The 18,819-nt window shown below is 36.2% G+C and overlaps 1 protein-coding gene across 2 annotated transcripts; it reads right to left on the bottom strand.

The window, feature by feature from the left end:
• Positions 1-2,128: 2,128 nt before the first annotated feature.
• LOC107830023 (ubiquitin carboxyl-terminal hydrolase 8-like) lies at positions 2,129-17,991 on the bottom strand. Of its 2 annotated transcripts, none has more exons than XM_075219429.1 (13): positions 17,710-17,991; positions 16,146-16,394; positions 15,316-15,457; positions 13,900-13,959; positions 13,727-13,822; positions 12,452-12,787; positions 11,875-12,015; positions 11,580-11,750; positions 10,040-10,297; positions 9,723-9,871; positions 3,995-4,585; positions 3,089-3,362; positions 2,129-2,667 (listed from the first exon to the last, which is right to left on the bottom strand). In XM_075219429.1, the coding sequence occupies exons 1-13, from the start codon at positions 17,802-17,804 to the stop codon at positions 2,551-2,553; spliced, it is 2,679 nt and encodes an 892-aa protein (XP_075075530.1). In that variant the 5' UTR covers positions 17,805-17,991; the 3' UTR covers positions 2,129-2,550. The 2 variants fall into 2 exon arrangements, with proteins under 2 accessions (XP_075075530.1, XP_075075529.1); XM_075219428.1 differs by lacking the exon at positions 17,710-17,991 and adding an exon at positions 17,030-17,151.
• Between the last annotated feature and the right edge of the window lie 828 nt (positions 17,992-18,819).

Here is an 18,819-nt window from a genome sequence, read left to right on the forward strand (position 1 = left end):
GGCCTCTAGGAAGATGACATCTTGGGCTTAATGAAGTGGGCTCATCACTTTAGCTTAATTAAATGGGCTAACCCAATGAATTAAGAATTATTTATTTAATCTATATATATTGGACTTATATAATTAATTCAATTGTATTAGCCCGTAGTATTTATTTGGACTAATATATCTTGAATTTAAAATATAATCCAAATTATTTTATGAATTTAATTTTAATAAAATTTATATGCCTACAACTTGCACAAACTAAGATTATATATCCTCTATGAGTGATGTTCAAGACTCCCATTCAGCTCCTCTTGTTTGTGTCACTCAAACTGATTACAGGTTGAACTCATAATTTTCACTTATATCCTGTATTTTTTCCCAAAAAATTATTAAATATATATAAATAATAAATTTTGAATCCATTAAATTAGATGTGTGTTGGTAGAATGTAAATTTGAACTCATAAAGTGCAAATTCTGGATCCACTTCTGCCTATCATCATACAGTAATAATAAGGCTTACAAAACACGAAAAGATGTCGGGTGGTTGAGATCCTTCCACTCTTAATCAAAGGTTTTAAGATCGGAATATGAAAATGGATAACCTTTCAATAGGGAGCACCACCTATACATACCCCTTAAGTGGCCTATCCATCCTGAATCCAAAGTAAAATCGGTGAATTTGGAATATCGAATGATTAAGCCCAAAAAAGATAAGTTTGCAAGATTTGTTGTTTGTAGTAGCTACTTATATGTAATCCTAAGGAGAAGAACAAAACTAAGGAGGGGATCCCACATGCATGTTACGTAATATCAAGAAGGTGGTCCAAACTATTTAAAAGACAGTCGAGAAAAATAAAGATTGTGTAGTGCCTTTTGGGGTTTCCTATTATAGTACAGACCCACCAGAAATATAGAAGATAACTTTAGGTTTAATGACGTTCACAAGCACCACCACTCTAGCTAGGGTTCAGTCTCTTTCCCATTTCCCTTGTATCCAAGATTAAGCACCAATAACAATAATGTTCACTTATATACACATACATATTGATAAACTTGTCTCTACACAATATACTTCCCCTCTTTCCAAATCGTATTCAGGGGTGTACATGGACCGGGTTGGTTCGGTTTTTATCAAAATCAAATCAAACCAACTATATCGGTTTGGATTGGTTCGGTTTTGTCGGATTTTTCGGATTTTTTGTTACTTAAATATTAGTTCAATCTTACTTTGTTAAATTTTTATAAGTAAATATATGTTTATTAAAAATATAAAAAAATTGACAAACATTTATCTATTAAAATATTCTTATGAGAGAATTTTCTTAGTAACACATAATAATTATTTTTTAGTCGTCTGAAAATAATGTTTCGTTGATTTACACTTTCAAGGTTAACCAAATTTAGTTATTAAACATAAAATTCAATATGATACCTAAATAATAATAATCACTTCACATTCGAAAAAGATATAACAATTTAATAGATCTTAACATATGGTATGAATATGAAAGAATAAAGAGATTAACGCATTTGAGTAACACTTGATGAGAAAGTGATCATACAACCCATTATTTAAGGTTAATAAATATGAAGCACTTCATATATTATTAAATATTATATTCCGCATGAGAATCCCAAATATTTTTAGACATTTTTAAAAGAAAATTCTATGTAAAATCTTAAAAGAATATATAAAAATTATATATTTATATGTTGGTTTGATTTGGATTTTTTTTTACTAAATGCCAAATCAAATCAAATCAAACCAAACCTAGTCGGGTTTTTTAATCGGTTTGGTTTAACTTTTCGGTTTGGTGCGGTTTTCTGGTTTGGTTTGTACACCCCTATCGTATCTATACCTGTTTTTCACTTCGTCCTGTAGTAATGTTTCATTTTTTTTCAAAAGGATAAGTAAAAACTCCACAAAAGGTTATAAAATAAACTCATATTTACATTTCCTTTTTTTTCCTACTCTAACTGAACATTAGATAGGACTCAATCCAAGGGCAATATAAGCAACAGTTTCTCAGGCCTCTTGGATCTTAACTCACCATCAAGAAGCTTGCTTTCTCACATTACTAGTATAAACCATATGTTTTCAAAGGTGAAAATGGAAGCTAGAAACCCAAAGTATAGTGTACAGTGAAATTTATCACCGGAATTGATAAATGAAATTAATATAATTTCTATCAAATAATGTTCAATAATTCATCTCAGAAAACACCTTATCATTTTGTCTTCTCTCCTCAAAACTATAATTACAGCCAGTGCATAAGCAATTTCTGTTCCAGGCTACTTTCTGATCTGCTAAGGACGATAAAGGAAATTATCTTCTATAAAAAACAGCTATGTAAGTAAAAACCTCAATTTCTTTCCCTCTTAGCTACGATGCTACATACTCCTTATCACCACTCCACTAGATTCCTTTTTGACCCAAAATTACAACTAAACTAGGCGATGCGAAGGTCAAAGAATGCTCTCATCAATGCTATTCCTGTAAGGCTTGAGAAAAGATAAATCAAGCCTTGATGTTTAGTACTGTAACAACTATCATCTAATGTTAGATTTCCTCAACTCGTCTATAAAATAGGACATAGGCGGCCGAGGTTTTGAGCTTGTCCTGGCTGATGGGATACACATGGCTGTCATCGAAGTCATACCACCGATCAGCACCTTGCTAGATTATTAGAAGAAAAAAACACAAAGTTAGAATATCTGGATTAAACTGGGAAGACTGTAAAAGTCTGAATATTTGACCTTCTTGCATATTCTTCATGATGAAGAAATAAAAACAATGAAGATGCATGACCAAAGTTAAATATATAATAGATGCACATATGTGCAATATGTGATTAATTTAGATGCAGATGATGCATTGGAACTAAAAAATACATCAAAGGAACACTCACTACGAAATAGGAAGTTTCTATATTTGCCCTTGGAGGTAGGTTTCAGTGACCGCCCACCACCCACCCTTCTCCCCAAGTACTGATCTTTAGATGCCAATTTTATCAGGTATAAAAGAATCCTATTTACCATAGAATAGAAACAAAACCAAGAAAAAGAAGCAAGGTAATCCAAGTCGCAGCACCACTTACATGAACAAACGCAGTGTAGTGACCCCCTCCCATGCTTCCATAATGGTTGCTAATTGCATAAAGCATATACCGGTAGGAAGATTTGCCATCTTTGTAGGCCAAATATGAGGATAAATCAAGATCATGAGTTGGGAAGTCAACATACGTCTCCAACTTGTTCTTCAGAAACCGGTTGTACGAGAACCTCTTCAGGTGGATGACCAGAATCTCCGGCAGTCTCCAAAGATCCAACTTTTTAGTAGCTTGGCGATGCTGCTTGCATGCAGGGCAGTACCTAATGTTGGATATAAGACAAAGAAAGTTAGGCAGATCATATTCATACTTCCCAAGCGAATGACACAAAATTAGATGATAAGATAGAATACTAGAAAGATTTCATGAAAGAAGTCTTTCCTCCCATGAGTGGCCCCAGGTAAATAGCTGAATATTATTATCTCAATTACTGTCTGTAGTTGCTATGAATATACAAGAAACAAAGAGCAACACATAAAGCATTTCAGAAGCACAATGTGCAGAAAATCAATAGGTGCTACATAAGATCATCAGATGCTGTCATTGTTTCTTTAACATAACTGAACTAGAAGTTGGAAGGATACTACTCATGCCATGTTGCAAAGTCAAGGTCCAATTTGGTTGAGGGGAGGCTAATAAGAATGGTTTATCCACAATAAGCAATCACGACGCGGTGGAAAATATTGACAGAAATGAAATAAAATGGTATAATTGGAAAAATACAATTATGTAACTACAAAAGTTGAGGGTTTATAATATTAGCATAAACCAAAGAAGAAGCAAAAAGGGAAGCATTACGAGAAATCTCTGAACATTCATATGTTATGAATAGTGAATACATAGCTTGCATATGAATGGTGTACAATCACAGAAGTGAGGGAGTTGCATGCTTACCACATATCTTCTGGCCCTAGAGGCTCTTCCTTCAGAAATGCCTCAAGACATTTATACAGAGAGACAGATTCTTGTGGTCTTTTGGCAAAAAACCCAGATTTAAAAACTTCTGGCAGTGAGCTGAAAAGGCCTGTATTGTACTGTTCAAGCATTTTAGGTGACCAACTTACAAGTACATTTAACCGTCCAGAGATATCTGTGGACTGTAATGGCTCATTCATTACAATCTCGGAGCCTTTAAAGGTTGCCTTATCATCTGATAGGTAAAATTCAAAGTCCATGTCTAAAGGTTCGGCAGTATCTTCTTCAGCAATGCTTTCTGGAACCCCGTTAACTATTGAGTTGCCAGGTTCCATGTCTGTGCTGACTTCTGAATCTGTACATACTTCAGTAGCACTTCTATCACAGTTAAGAGTAGCACTTCTATCACAGTTAAGATTATCTGCTTGGGCTGTAGTGTGGACTAAGAATGGTGTAAGTATCTGTAGATAAAGACTACGGATATAAGATCCTGTAAGAACTCTACTATGCGCGGCAAGCGGAATTCCAAATGTCTTCATATTTGAGGTCAGCTTTCCGTATATGTAATGCCTGCACATGCAGTCTTTATCAGATTGCTAGAATGGAAGAGGAAATCAAGAAGGAAATGATACTTTGCCAAAATAAATATCAGCCATCTCATTTAATGAGTCAAGGACCACTATGAGAATCTTTCAACTTAATGGATCAAAAGTTAAACTAAACATAATCAGCAAACAAAACAGCAGGAAATTCCTTATCATATACAACTTCGCAGTAAGATGCATGGAAGAAGCAATAGATTCATGATTGTCCAAATAATCTAGAAGGATCACACACATCATCTGAACTACATGTTGCTTGAAGAACCATGCATAACGATGATTTGTAATGTATTCAAGTGAAGCGAATTGAGACTGAGGATGCTCAACAGTACTAAATAAACCACCTTGCATTTTTACTTTATACAAGATAGATGTATATGACAACAGCCTACTCTATACACTAACTGGAGCTGTGTTGATCATGAATTAATCACCCGATCTCCATAGACTGAGATATTACCATAAATGTCGTCTGCGAAAATATTTTGTCAATTCTTTTAAGCAATGTAGTCATCAAGTACGCCCAAATCTCCCCTTCCTTTGTTAATATTAAAAGGGCAATTGTTCTCTGGTGGACGTAGGATTATTTTGATCCGAACCACGTTAAATCTTGTGTTCTTTCTTTTACGTTTCCGCTAACAATTGGTATCAGAGCGACAGGATTCTTTAACGATCCAAGGAGAAAGAACAAGCAAATATGAGTTCCATGAAGTTTGAAATTGATAGATTCAATGGACGCAACAACTTCAATATCTGGAAGATCCAGATGATGGCGTTACTGCGGAGGGAAGGTTCAATCCATGCTATTGACGGAAAGTATCCTACGGATATATCAGCTCCCGACAAGGAGAAGATTGAAGGGGATGCATTGAGTGCAATCCAACTATCCCTTGCACCTAACGTACTTTGTGAAGTGAGTACGGGTACCGAAGAGACGGCCAAACAGTTGTGGGAAAAGCTAGAAGGGCTATACCAAGACCGATCAGTGACAACAAGAATGTTGTTACAACGGCGTCTTCACACATTTAAGATGGGGTCAGGTACTTCGTTACAAGATCATTTAGATGCGTTTAATAAACTTGTCATGGACTTACAGATTGCAGGAATTAAAAGGGAGGAGGAGACGCTTGCATGTGCTTTGCTATTTTCATTGACTTCAGGATATCGTGATATTGAGAATTCAATGATGTATAGCAAGGAGCCTATCAAGCTTGAGCAAGTGCGGCAGGCACTTAACTCTAGTGATGTGCGGAGGCACATTGAAGGAGATAGAGATGACCAGGCAAGTGGCCTCTTTGTAAGAGGCCGGACTAGCCAACAGGGAAAGATCAAATCAAAGCACAGATCAAAGTCTCGTGTGAACAAGAAGAATACTGAGTGTTGGGGTTGTGGCAAGAAGGGGCACTTTGAACGAGATTGCCCAATGTCAAAGTCCAAGGAAAAGGCGAGTGCATCTACAGTTGAACAGGTACATAATTTTGATAATGATTATGTACTAACAACATCGTGTAATAATAATAGTAGTTATGAAAACAAATGGGTGTTAGACTCTGCTTGTACTCTGCATATGACGTTCCGAAAAGACTGGTTTAGCAGCTACGAGAAAAGTGGAGGAACCGTAGTAATGGGCAATAATGCAACTTGTGCAATAGTTGGCATTGGCTCAGTTCGGGTTCGCTGCCATGATGGAATCGTGAGGACTATTACACAAGTCCGTCATGTTCCTGATCTGAAGAAGAATTTGATCTCCTTGGGTACTCTGGATGAACAAGGCTACAGGTATATGAGCGAAGCAGGAACTATGAAGGTGATTAAAGGTTCTTTAGTCATGCTGAAAGGCAAGTTGGAGAACGGCCTTTACACATTGGCCGGAAGCACCATTGTTGGCTCTGCAAATGCATCTACAGTGCAGTTATCTAATGATGACAAGGCAAGACTATGGCACATGAGACTGGGTCATATGAGCACACGTGGACTGGAGATGTTGAGCAATCGTAAACTTTTGGAAGGCGAGAAGATCAGCATGTTTGACTTCTGTGAGCACTGCGTTCTAGGGAAGCAGAAGAAGGTCAGCTTCAGCACTGGCAAACACAAGACAAGAGGAGTGCTAGACTACATCCATTCAGATTTATGGGGTCCTTCTAAACTTCCATCGAAGGGCGGAAAGAGGTATCTTCTCATTTTTATTGATGATTTCTCACGAAAGGTTTGGGTGTATTTTTTGAAGGCAAAAAGTGATGCTTTTGAAGCATTTAAAGAGTGGAAGATTTTGGTTGAAAATCAAATGGAGCGGAAAATCAAGTATCTTCGCACAGACAATGGCTTGGAGTTTTGCAATGAAGAGTTTAATGAATTCTGCAAGGTTCATGGGATCTCAAGACATGACTGTCAGGCATACCCCACAGCAGAATGGAGTTGCCGAGAGAATGAACAGAACTCTTCTTGAAAAGGCTCGTTGTATGCTCCTACAAGCCAAAATGTCCAAAGTATTTTGGGCTGAAGCAGTTCACACTGCTGCTCATATTGTCAATCGATCTCCAGCATCGGCAATTGACTTTAAGACTCCGAATGAGGTATGGTCAGGTGAACCCTCTAACTATTCATACTTACGAGTATTTGGGTGTCCAGCTTATTATCACGTTAATGAAGGAAAGCTTGAACCAAGGGCTAAGAAGGCCATATTCGTAGGGTATGTGGATGGAGTAAAAGGGTACAAACTTTGGTGTTTGTCTTTACTCAAATTTATAGTTAGTAGAGATGTCACCTTCGATGAATCCTCTATACTTGATCCCCGTAAAGTTTCCGTGGAGTTTTCAGGAAACAAGAACAACGAGCAGGTGGAGCTTCCGGTGGAGCTTGCCAAGGAAAAGGATCAAGAGACTCAGGTTAAAGATGAGTCAGAAGATGTAGGCGTTGAAGAACTTGCTGTCAATGAACCATACACAATTGCGAAGGGGAGGGAGAAGAGGCAGACACGAGAACCGGAACGCCTTATAAATCAAGCAAACTTGATTGCATATGCGTTCGTAGCTGCACAAGAAGAGATTAAAGATCTGGAGCCCTCTTCGTATATTGAAGCAACTTCTTGCAAGGATGCCGCACAATGGCGGTTAGCCATGACTGAAGAGATGGAGTCTCTTCACAAGAATCAGACATGGGTCTTAGTGAAAAGACAAAAGGGGAAGAGGACAGTTGGATGCAAGTGGGTCTACCGAAAGAAAGAGGGAATTCCTGAAGTAGAAGATGCTAGGTTCAAGGCGAGATTGGTTGCAAAAGGTTTCAGCCAAAAGGAGGGAATTGACTACAATGAGATTTTCTCTCCGGTCGTGAAGCATAGCTCAATTCGCGTGCTACTAGCATTGGTTGCACAATTTGACTTGGAGCTTCAACAGCTTGATGTCAAACTGTTTTCTTACACGGTGATCTAGAAGAGACAATCTATATGGATCAACCTGAAGGTTTCCTAGCTGAAGGAAAAGAAGATCACGTATGCCAACTAAAGAAGTCTTTGTATGGTTTGAAGCAATCCCCTAGACAGTGGTACAAGAGGTTTGATGCATTCATGACTACACATGAATTCTCAAGGAGTGCATTTGATAGTTGTGTGTATCACAAGAAGATGTCTGGTAACTCAATGATTTATTTACTGTTGTATGTTGATGATATGCTTATTGCTGCTAACAACATTACAGAGATAAATGCTTTGAAGAAACTATTGAGTAAGGAATTTGACATGAAGGATTTAGGAGATGCAAAGAAAATCCTTGGTATGGAGATTTCAAGAGAAGACGATGTTGTACATCTTTCTCAGAAGAGGTATATTGAAAGGGTTCTCGAGAGATTCAATATGCAAACGCGCAAGCCTGTAAGTACACCATTAGCTCCTCATTTTAAACTTTCAGAGTCACAAATGCCTCAGTCCGAGGATGAGGTGGAGCATATGTCAAAGATTCCTTATGCCAGTGCAGTTGGTAGTATTATGTATGCTATGGTATGCACACGTCCAGATATTGCTCAATCTGTAAGTGTGGTAAGTAGATACATGTCCAACCCAGGAAAGAGGCATTGGGAAGCTGTCAAGTGGATATTGAGATATCTCAAAGGAGCTTCTGGTGTTGGTCTTACCTTTCGAAAAAGTGGTACAGGTATTTCAATTCTCGGTTATGTGGATTCTGACTATGCAGGAGATCTTGACAGAAGAAGGTCCACAACTGGATACATCTTTACCCTTGTTGGCAGTGCCGTCAGTTGGAAGTCGACTTTGCAGTCGATTGTCGCTTTGTCTACGACAGAAGCAGAATACATGGCAGCAGCGGAGGCGGTAAAGGAAGCTATCTGGTTGAAAAGTTTAGTAGCGGAATTGAGTTTGGTTCAGCTGGAATCAACTCTTAGATGTGATAGTCAGAGTGCTATTCATCTAATAAAAAATCAGAAATTTCATGAGCGCACTAAACACATTGATGTCAGATTTTATTTTATTCGAGATGTTATTGATGAGGGAACTATCAAGGTCGTGAAGGTTATCACAGACGATAATGCTGCAGACATGTTGACCAAGATAGTCCCGCTCGCTAAGTTTGCACACTGCAAGGACTTGGCGGGGGTGTGCATCAACTGATGCAACTCCGAAGAGAACAGTTGCTAGGTGGAGGTGGTATGTTCAACAATGGTTTGATTCTTCTTGTTTCTTACAACGGGGTTGCCCAGTAAGCTTAGAAGTTTTGGCCAGAGTTGTTCACACGCTCGAAACGCAAACCCATGACATCAAGAGGAGGTAGTTTGATGTCACCAATGACATCAAGAGGAGGTCTTTACCTCTATAAATAGATGCACTCCTTCACTTGTAGAAATCATCCCAAAATAATACAATACATTGTAGTGAGTAGAGAGTTAAGAGAGAAATTCTCTAAAGTGTAATTGGGAAATCTCCCCTTCCTTTGTTAATATTAAAAGGGCAATTGTTCTCTGGTGGACGTAGGATTATTTTGATCCGAACCACGTTAAATCTTGTGTTCTTTCTTTTACGTTTCCGCTAACAGCTAGTAATGTTTGATGAACTTTAAAGCAAAAAAAGATAATGCCCAAATTATAAAGTCAAGACATACTCATCAATCTGTTGATGCGTAAACACAACCAAGGGGGCTTCTTCAGTACCCTTGTGCAACCGATAAGCAACAAGTCGGTCACCATCTCTTATTAAGGATAATGAATCGGCTGGTTCCTCAAGATAACGTATAATGCGGTTGTTGTATATCTGTAACATTAAATGGAGTAAGAGCTGGAAATAAAATTTTGGAAATAGGAAAAAGGACTCTACTTGACTATCCAATACACAGTATGTAATAAGTTCTATTTAGGAAAAAATAAAGCAACAACTTGAAATCCATAACCATTTCTCATCACTGGAAATTGTGCACTTTACCTCAGCCACCAAAAGGGTCTCATCAGCGTCCAAAGAGCATGCAGTGCTTAAAGCACGAATAAGATCTTCAAGTTTTCCATCCTTGGGAACAGTGATTGTAAAGGCAGATATCTGAATATCACTGCCATTTTTTATAACTGTGACGGTCATTGACCTCATAGATGTAGATGGAAGAGGCAGTGACAAATACATGAAAGGATCAAACATGATGGAGACCTTTTTGCAAACAGGACAGACCAATGTGGAACGGTATTGACCCTGCAACAATCGAGATAAGCTCTGAGAAGCAAGACTAGAAAAGAAACTTGTATAAATGTGCAGAAAAAGGGATTCAGATGAAGTAGACTTTTAAATCCTCCTAAAAGTCATAGACAAATCACGACCTGCTAGGAAACATGTGCTATGTACATGGTTTCTAAAGTGAAATTTCAAAGTTTGCGACATCTAATGATAGACATGGCTAAGAGTCAAATTTATGCAAAAAATTACAGAATAAAAAAACTAAAAAAGATGACAAGCAATCATCAATTGGTTGTATTCAAAAATTATCTTAGAATTACAGAGCTTTATCTCACAGATGATTGGTCAAAGAGGAATTCAGAATTTACATACCGCCATAGACTACATAACACATAAAAAGACCAATTACTTCCAAACACAGCCTATAGACTGCACAAATGTCAGAAACATTCACAAGGTTCAAGGTTTTCATAGAAATTCTTTTCTTTTTTGATGAGGTAGGTTCAAATTTTTATATGATTAAACTTGTAAACTATGGAAGAACAAAAATTTAACTTTCTTATGGAGGTTAAAGGCTGGAATATTCTTCTTCTTTTAGGAAATTACAGTAAAACTCAAAAAGACATTAAAGATAAAATGCGGAGACCATATAGAGAAAACAGGGAGCACTACAAATAAAACTAATTTGTTTTAAAATAAACCTGAATCCAAAATTCAGCTCTTCGTTCAGGACTGCATTCTAGGAAAATAATGTCAGTTGTTAAGAAATAGTACTCCCACTATACCAAATTATTGAACCAAGTTGTTCATCTGATTGATTTGAAAAGGACGACTAATTCAATTTCCATTACTTATGGTAAGAGTTGAATTGGAAGAATAAGAGTTCACCAAAGAAAATTGCATTAGAAGTACATTTTCTTTGAATCTCAACAGCAAATTATGTCAGTTATTATTTTGTTTTGAATAAGATAAGAAATCTTATTGCTGAAAAAAAGCAGAGAATCTTGACAAAAATATCTGAGGAATTTGAAGCAAGCTTTAGGAACACTGGTTAAACTTCCCCAAACAGTTGGGGTATTGTTACTCTCTCACCCTAAACAACTCTCACAGCACAAATACAGTAGAGTTCAGATATTTAACAAAAATATGCCACTTCATTCTTCTTGCTTTTTCAAGCCAATGTTGAAATGAGATTAATAATTCACATTTGCCTGTGAGAGACGAGAGACCATTGGGAGCCGGTGCAATCAAATGTTTCCTACTTCTAGTGAGATACAAGAGACCATCGGATGTTATTTACCTGGCAAACGTCCACTATGATGGAGTCATTACGAGCCAGATGATTATTCCAGTATTCATCAGCAATTTCTTCATCTGGACGATCATCTCCATCCTTAGCTTCAACATAAGGTTTATTCTTGACACGGTTCAAATCTTCGTGGAGTCCATCCAATAGAAAAGCTAGGAGCTCCTGCAGATATAGATAGGAGAATTAGATGTCAAAAGATGCCCACAAAATGAGAGGACAGAAAAGAGAGTGTTAATAAGTGACCTAAAACTGGGAAACTAAATCCAACAGGAAGGACTGAACGGACCTGAGAATCATGTTGATTAAAGCCGCTGAATTGAGGAGCAAAATGAGCAAGCTTTAATTTGAATGTTCTAGGTGCCACAGGAGTCGCTCCAGGAGCCCATAATTTCTTCAAAAGGTCACCAAAAGCAGATGCAATTTCACCCTGAAAGAATTTAAAGAGAGGAACTTAGACAATAAAATATGTAAGGAGACAGATTAGAACACAATGTTTGATTGGGATGAGATGAGGTGGAAGGAGGAGGAAAAGTAAAAGAGGTAAAGCTTATTCCCCTTGCTTGGTACGAAACAAAAAGTGGAGATATTGAATACCCTCCGAGTCAATTTTCTCAACCCCTACTAAATTGAATGGACCGGATAAGCATATCTTTTTCTTTTGTCCAGGCTAACAAAACAATTGGAGGCAAATAAAGAACTCCTCACCTGAGAGTAATCAAATTAATTTCTCTTTTTCTTTTACTTTTTCAACCACATATAATGTAGAATAGGTTAAGGGATGTCAACATTGACTTATTCAGACAGAACTGGAGAAAACATCTAAAGCAGCACGTAATGATCTTGAAAAATTCAAGATTGCTTACATTCATTCCCAATGGGTTATCATGATTTATTTCTCTCTTGTAGTCCCCGAGAAAGTAATCAACAAGCTTTGGCGTATGTGCAAGGCACTGAAGAGCACTGTTCATGAAACAGGTGTTCCCTAGGTTTTGCAATCCAGTCAAGCCCAAGGTACCAGCTTCACATGGACCTCCAGAAAATGATGAAGAACTGCTCCGAGTGAGATTAGAGGTTATACCACTGCCAGTACCATTCATCAGAAAAGAAGAACCATTAGGGTATTGCATTGACATCTCATCTTTTTTCGCTTTATTTTTAACAGAATCTGATAACCCATAGACCTGCAACTCCAAGAGCATCTGCAAGCAAAAAAATAAGAGGACAAAATAAGAAGTTGGTCCAAATCATTTCTTGCTTACAAGCGATGCGAACCATTAAACACTTAAGAGTTAATTCAAGAATCAGTAATAAGACTATAAGGCAGCCCCATAACCAGCAAAATGCCTTCAACAGTAAAGGTTTACCATGCGCTCAGTTAAATGGTAACCCACAAGGAAAAAAGAAACATAAAACAGATAAAACTTTGGCATCTCTTTCAATTCGTTTCATAGATAAAACAGCCTAAGAAAATACAAAACCAATCAATGATGAACTACACCGCTAATAACTGCCACAAATGGGAAAAAACAAAAAACAAAACAGTTGCTTTCTTTGTAATCTTAGATCCAGCTGAAAAACAGCATAACTAAGATGAATTTACCCGCCGGTTCTCCAAGACGAATGGGTGTATATGCTGGTCGTTAGACATGACAGTCCCGTTCATTATGTGTTTTTTTTGTCCCAGGGTAATAAAAGAGCTAAAGTTTCTTAGAGTGCACGTCATTGAAAGTACAAGGAAAGAGCACATCTACTGCTTACAAATGAATAACTCCAAAACGACCCCTAAAATGAAAGAGAGTCGCAGAAAACTGAACTTTGGTGGGCTTAGCATTGTCCATGCTCAAGGAAAAACAACACTTAAATAGAAAATGGAGTGAAGTCATCGTGTCACTTTATTCCTAGATGAAGTGTTAAGTAAGCATATTCATCACCTCAATCATTATATATCTTTTTACGACACAAACACTAGATAAGGAAATGGAAGAATCTGCTAAAAAACTTAATTAGAAAACAATCAGAAAATAGCATAACTATATTATTTCCTTAGTAAAGACAGGAAAAATAGTGAATGCCGCAGAAGCATTGGTCGACTTGTTTATTGGTCAGTCATGAAGTATGACAGAGTTGAAAGTACATACATCTTGCTCTGACTGTTTCTGAGAGTCTTTGAGGATCTTATTGTTTTCATCTGAAAAAAACAATGCCGTCTGCCCAGATAAATCCCAAATCCGTAACTGCAGAGAACCAAAATGCCATTAATCTCCTGAAAGAGATACCCTTGCAATTAATTAACAACAGTATTGAAACTTACGGGTTCTGTATCGACACTAAAAATTCTGCAGGCTCTTCTAAAGCATTCAACTGTATTGTCCTGAATCAAATGTGAGAAAACAAATGTAAAACTAGACTCTAAAGGAAATAAAGCAGCTTAACTGACTCCAAAGCATCGGTGAGGATAGTTAAAAAAAAAACATCAGTGAGGATATTATTGCAAGAAGAAAAAAAAGAACATTGTCCACCGCAATATTGCAAATGTTTAACATGCAATAGTTAAAAAATAGAAACAACTTATTCCAGTTACTTAGTAGAATGGTAATTTTGGAAACTACATTTTTAGGTACACAAGCTGAGGCAGTAAACGGACAAGTCAGCAATAACATTGTTAAGAAAAAAAGAGCTCAAATTAACATCAACTTTCGGGTAAATAATAAATATGAAGTAGCATTGAAGGATCATGTATACACAATGAAATATGTAGTAACTCTAAGAAAACTTTGTTCGAATGAGCATCATTCTTTTGGCTTATTTTCACAAGTGATCAAATTATTTCCTATTAGCTTTATGAAAATTAGAAACTCTAGCCATTTTACTTCTTCAGACCAAGGTTTGCATGTAACTGCTCGGTACCATTTCCTCTTAGCATTTGGCAGTCAAGAAAGAGAATTTCTCAAAAATAGATAAAGATGGAGGAAGTCAGGGCATCCTTGAGTATATAATAAAAGCTAGAACTAATTTCATCCTTGAGTATATATTGTGTATTCCTGTCAATATAATTTAAGTCTAGATTGATTTACTTTGCTAGAAAGACAATCTAGAGAAGGGACACATTCTTTCTACTATCATTTTCAAAAGACTCGCTTCTCTAGAACTCTCACTGTTGTCAAAAATTGCTGATGAGCAATTTTGTAATTGGGAAATACAAGTATTAAATGCTTCAAGTGAACTACATAAATAGGAATAGGATTGATATCCTTATCAACAAATTCATGTAAAGCCGAAAATTACCACGCAAAATTTATCCCATTATGTCAGCAAAAAGATACGTATCCAGCTAAAATACTTGTCCTCTTTTTGCACAACCCAGAACCATTAAAAGCTCGTACTGTTAATATTTAACTATCAAACAAAAATGGAAGCACTTTAACAGCTATGCCCATTCCGAGTAATTAATATGAGGCTGAGAACAGAGGGATTCATGCATAACCCTTGTTCTTAAAGTTGATATTTTGGACATGTCCATCTCTTCAGTTTCAACAATAAACAGCAACAACAAAAGTGAAGGATGAAAGATGGCAAAGCAGCTGATGAAAAAGAAAGTCAGCTTCACAAATTGTGGCAGGGTCTGTACAAAAAAATCACATGTGGTTATGCACTCTATGGATATTATGACAGTACAAATCTCATGGGAATTGTAGATGAAACTAGAAATTCCAAAGTTATTATTAACCTTTTTGCTTATCCTGACTCCCAAGGAACTGGTTTCCCGCAAAACAGAAAGCCTCAGCTGTAAAGGATAGACATCTGCAATATCCTCATCTGTAGCTGAAAAGCTTTTTCCATTCTTAGCCGCAGCTTTAGAGTTACTGTGCCTGGATGGAAAGGAGCAATTCCAATCAAACTAATCAGAACTCTATAATCAAAAGATCAACTTTTACATAGTGCCAGATGTATGAAATTAACGTGCTAAATAACATGTTACTAGGATCAAAAGACAAATTCCCTTTCTTAGATGTGCAAAAACACCAAAAAGGAAAGTGAAATAATCAGTTATAAGTTAACACCAACCCCCCCCCACACACACACACACAAAAAAAAAAGTACGAAAGAGACAAAGAAAATAAGGAAGCGAATTAATAGATTGAGCTTAGCAATTTAAAGCTGAAAGAATAAACAGTGGTCTTCTTGGAATGAAATCTCAAAATGCTTTAGAAAACGAGCTTCCATATGCATTAACAAGGCATTTAACAATATATATTTATAACTGGGAATTGCCGTCTGACTAGCAACAACAATGAAGCCTCGAAACTTGAGGCCTCTTTCATGTGAAATGAAAATGTGAGTGGTCTGAAAAGCAGAAGAAACCAAACAACAAATTGCAAGTAATTGTTGTTACCAGAAGTGAAAAATCAATGTGTTTTATTTGAAGTCGAGAAAAACACAAATATGCAAATGGTATCCTCAGAATGCTCAACAACTATGGTATAAATCTCCGTCAGAAGAGGCTTTATCTAACACATTTCAAGGAATACAAATTGGAAACTGCTCTAAAACACTGACCATTTGAGTGCCTGCAGCCAAATGTCGCCAGGGACCAAAGCATAGTCCCGACCAGATACCCCAACTTCACCATTCTCCTGACTCTGTGATAAAGATTCCTCCTCTCTCCTCAAGTTAAATGAGACGTCTGGGCTAAATATGTTGTTAATGATTTTCATTGGCCCTCCATAAGATGGAGCTAGTGCCGCTGCGTACAAAGTCGCTGACTTCCCATCTGCTGGTGATGACTCCTGTGCTTCCTTCCACCACCTAGAACACAAACACGCTTTCTTATATAGTACTCTAAACATATACATGCATGTGGCACCTGTAATATATGTGTGTGCAACACTTTAACCCTCTACTCGGGAAAACACAGACAAAAAACTGCAAAGGGTAACTTTTAACTTCTTTCAATTAACACTTCCAGGCTATTACTCCGTCCTTCCCGCTCAAACATTCTCTCTCTTCTTAACAACCACTAGCAAGTGGCAAGCGTCATTTGTGTCATATTTACCACTCTCCCCTACCACCGCACTAGCCCGCAGAGCACTTCTCCACATATATGCACTTTTTTATAATAATAGCGAGAAACAATATTTGAACTGACAACATAATGCATAATCAATTGATATTTTATCGAGATGGAACACTTTTTTAAACAAAAAAATTGATAACTGTGGTGTCCGGACCAGTTTGTGTGCACCTCTATTAAGGTTGACAAATTGTAGATGGAATAATTTGTCAGCTTCTTCTAAGGTTGACTAAGTTATTAAACAGGTCCTGATAACCACCGCTTCAGATCTTGTCGGCACTTTGCTATACTACCTCTCCATTATTAACAACTGATAGCTAGGTGTCTTTTACTTTTATTTAGTTGGCAAAAACTGTCTATTGTAACTTACCCTATCAACTTTCTGGACTTTATCAGCTCCTTAGCAATCTAGGCCTATGTTTGAAGCTGATACTCTCTGGCCTAGTCTTTCATAATACTTGCATCTTCTTGATGACATTGGTGAAACTATTTACTTCATCAAAAAAAAACACAACTGAAAATCCAAGGCCGATACTTTCTTATGCTTAAGCTCACAAAACAAAATATACAACCCACAACATGATTTGATCCACCGGTTAACAGATAACAAAAACCAACAACATTGATTAAAAACCAACACTAGTTCAATGCACAAAAGCTAATACAATTACCAATCCAAATGGCAACTAATAAAAAAAATAAACAACTCACAACACGATTTGATCCAGATAATAAGACTTGATTAAAAAAACTACAACATTCCAATGTAGGGAAGCTAATACAATTACCAATCTAAATGACAAGTAATACAAATAAAAATATAAGTAATTTAAACCCAAAAAAACTAGAACTTGTTTCAACTTTCTCGTTATCTCATGGGTTCAGATTCGGGTTTAGCTAAATTGGATCAAACCAAATCATAAAATCAATTCGGGACAGCAAAATCCGAGAATTCAATTCTTTATTTTTATTTATTTTTACTTTTATGTTGATATACATAAATAAACAGTTGCATGAGGAATGGGTCAAAACGGGGAAGGGAGATTTTACCTGTAAGGAACTAAATAAACACGTTGGTCATCGTTTACAGGAGATTCGGGCTGCTGTTGAGGAGAATCCGAGGAATCCTCCGATGGGTTATCCATTTGGACTTGTAGAGAGAGAAAAAAGGTTTTAGAGAGAGAGAGAGAAAGAAACGGAGTTTTCAGAAATGGCGGAAGAGATTTGCAGCAGAAAAAATGCACCTCACTTTTTTTGGTGGAAATATAGAGGAATGAGGGAATGGCGGAATTTGCAGAGAAACAAATGGAGCTTGGATTCAGGGAAAGAGAATATTGATGAAAATATACAGTAAGTAATTAAATGCTTATATATTTTCTATTTCTTACTGTTATTGAATTTAAATCTAATATGGATTTGTTAAATTAGTTTTCTTGAATAATACAGTAAGTAATTAAATGCTTATGTATTTTCTACTTCTTAGTGTTATTAATTATATTACTATACTTAAATCTAATATGGATTTGTTAAGTTAATTTTCTTGAATCTATATCTATATATATATTAAGCAAGAAAGTTACCATATATAATTGACATTATGGTTAAGCCAAGTAGCAAGCTAATAAATGTCAATAGTATATGGTAATTTTATTCTATATTTGGTTATTTTAGTTAAATACAAATATAATATAATATAATATAATATAATATAATATATATACACATACACGGAATTTGAATTAAAAGATAATTTTGAATTTATAGATAAAGTTCTAAAATTCGAATTTAAATTAAAATAAAATTTATCTTTTTTATCATGTTATCATACTTAATTCGGTTAATGATCATATGCAATCATGTTAGAAACTTTTTTTATTTTTTATAATTATTTAAATACTATTTCGCCTCTAGCCAAAAAAAAATACTCCATATAACTATAAAACTCTTTCACATTTAAAATCCTATAAATATAGTTCTTTGAAACACTGTAGCTAAATTTGAATAAAGCGAAATTCTTTTAAAATAATGTAATATATAGGGTACATGTCTATGTTTATCTAAATAAATAAAAAAGAGTTTACAAAACCAAATAAAAGTTTACTTACATATATAATAAAGTAAACATACATGTTGGAGAAAGAAACATCACAAAATCAGTCA

This window comes from Nicotiana tabacum, chromosome 8 (assembly GCF_000715075.1).
Source record: "Nicotiana tabacum cultivar K326 chromosome 8, ASM71507v2, whole genome shotgun sequence".
NCBI classification, from domain to species: domain Eukaryota; kingdom Viridiplantae; phylum Streptophyta; class Magnoliopsida; order Solanales; family Solanaceae; genus Nicotiana; species Nicotiana tabacum.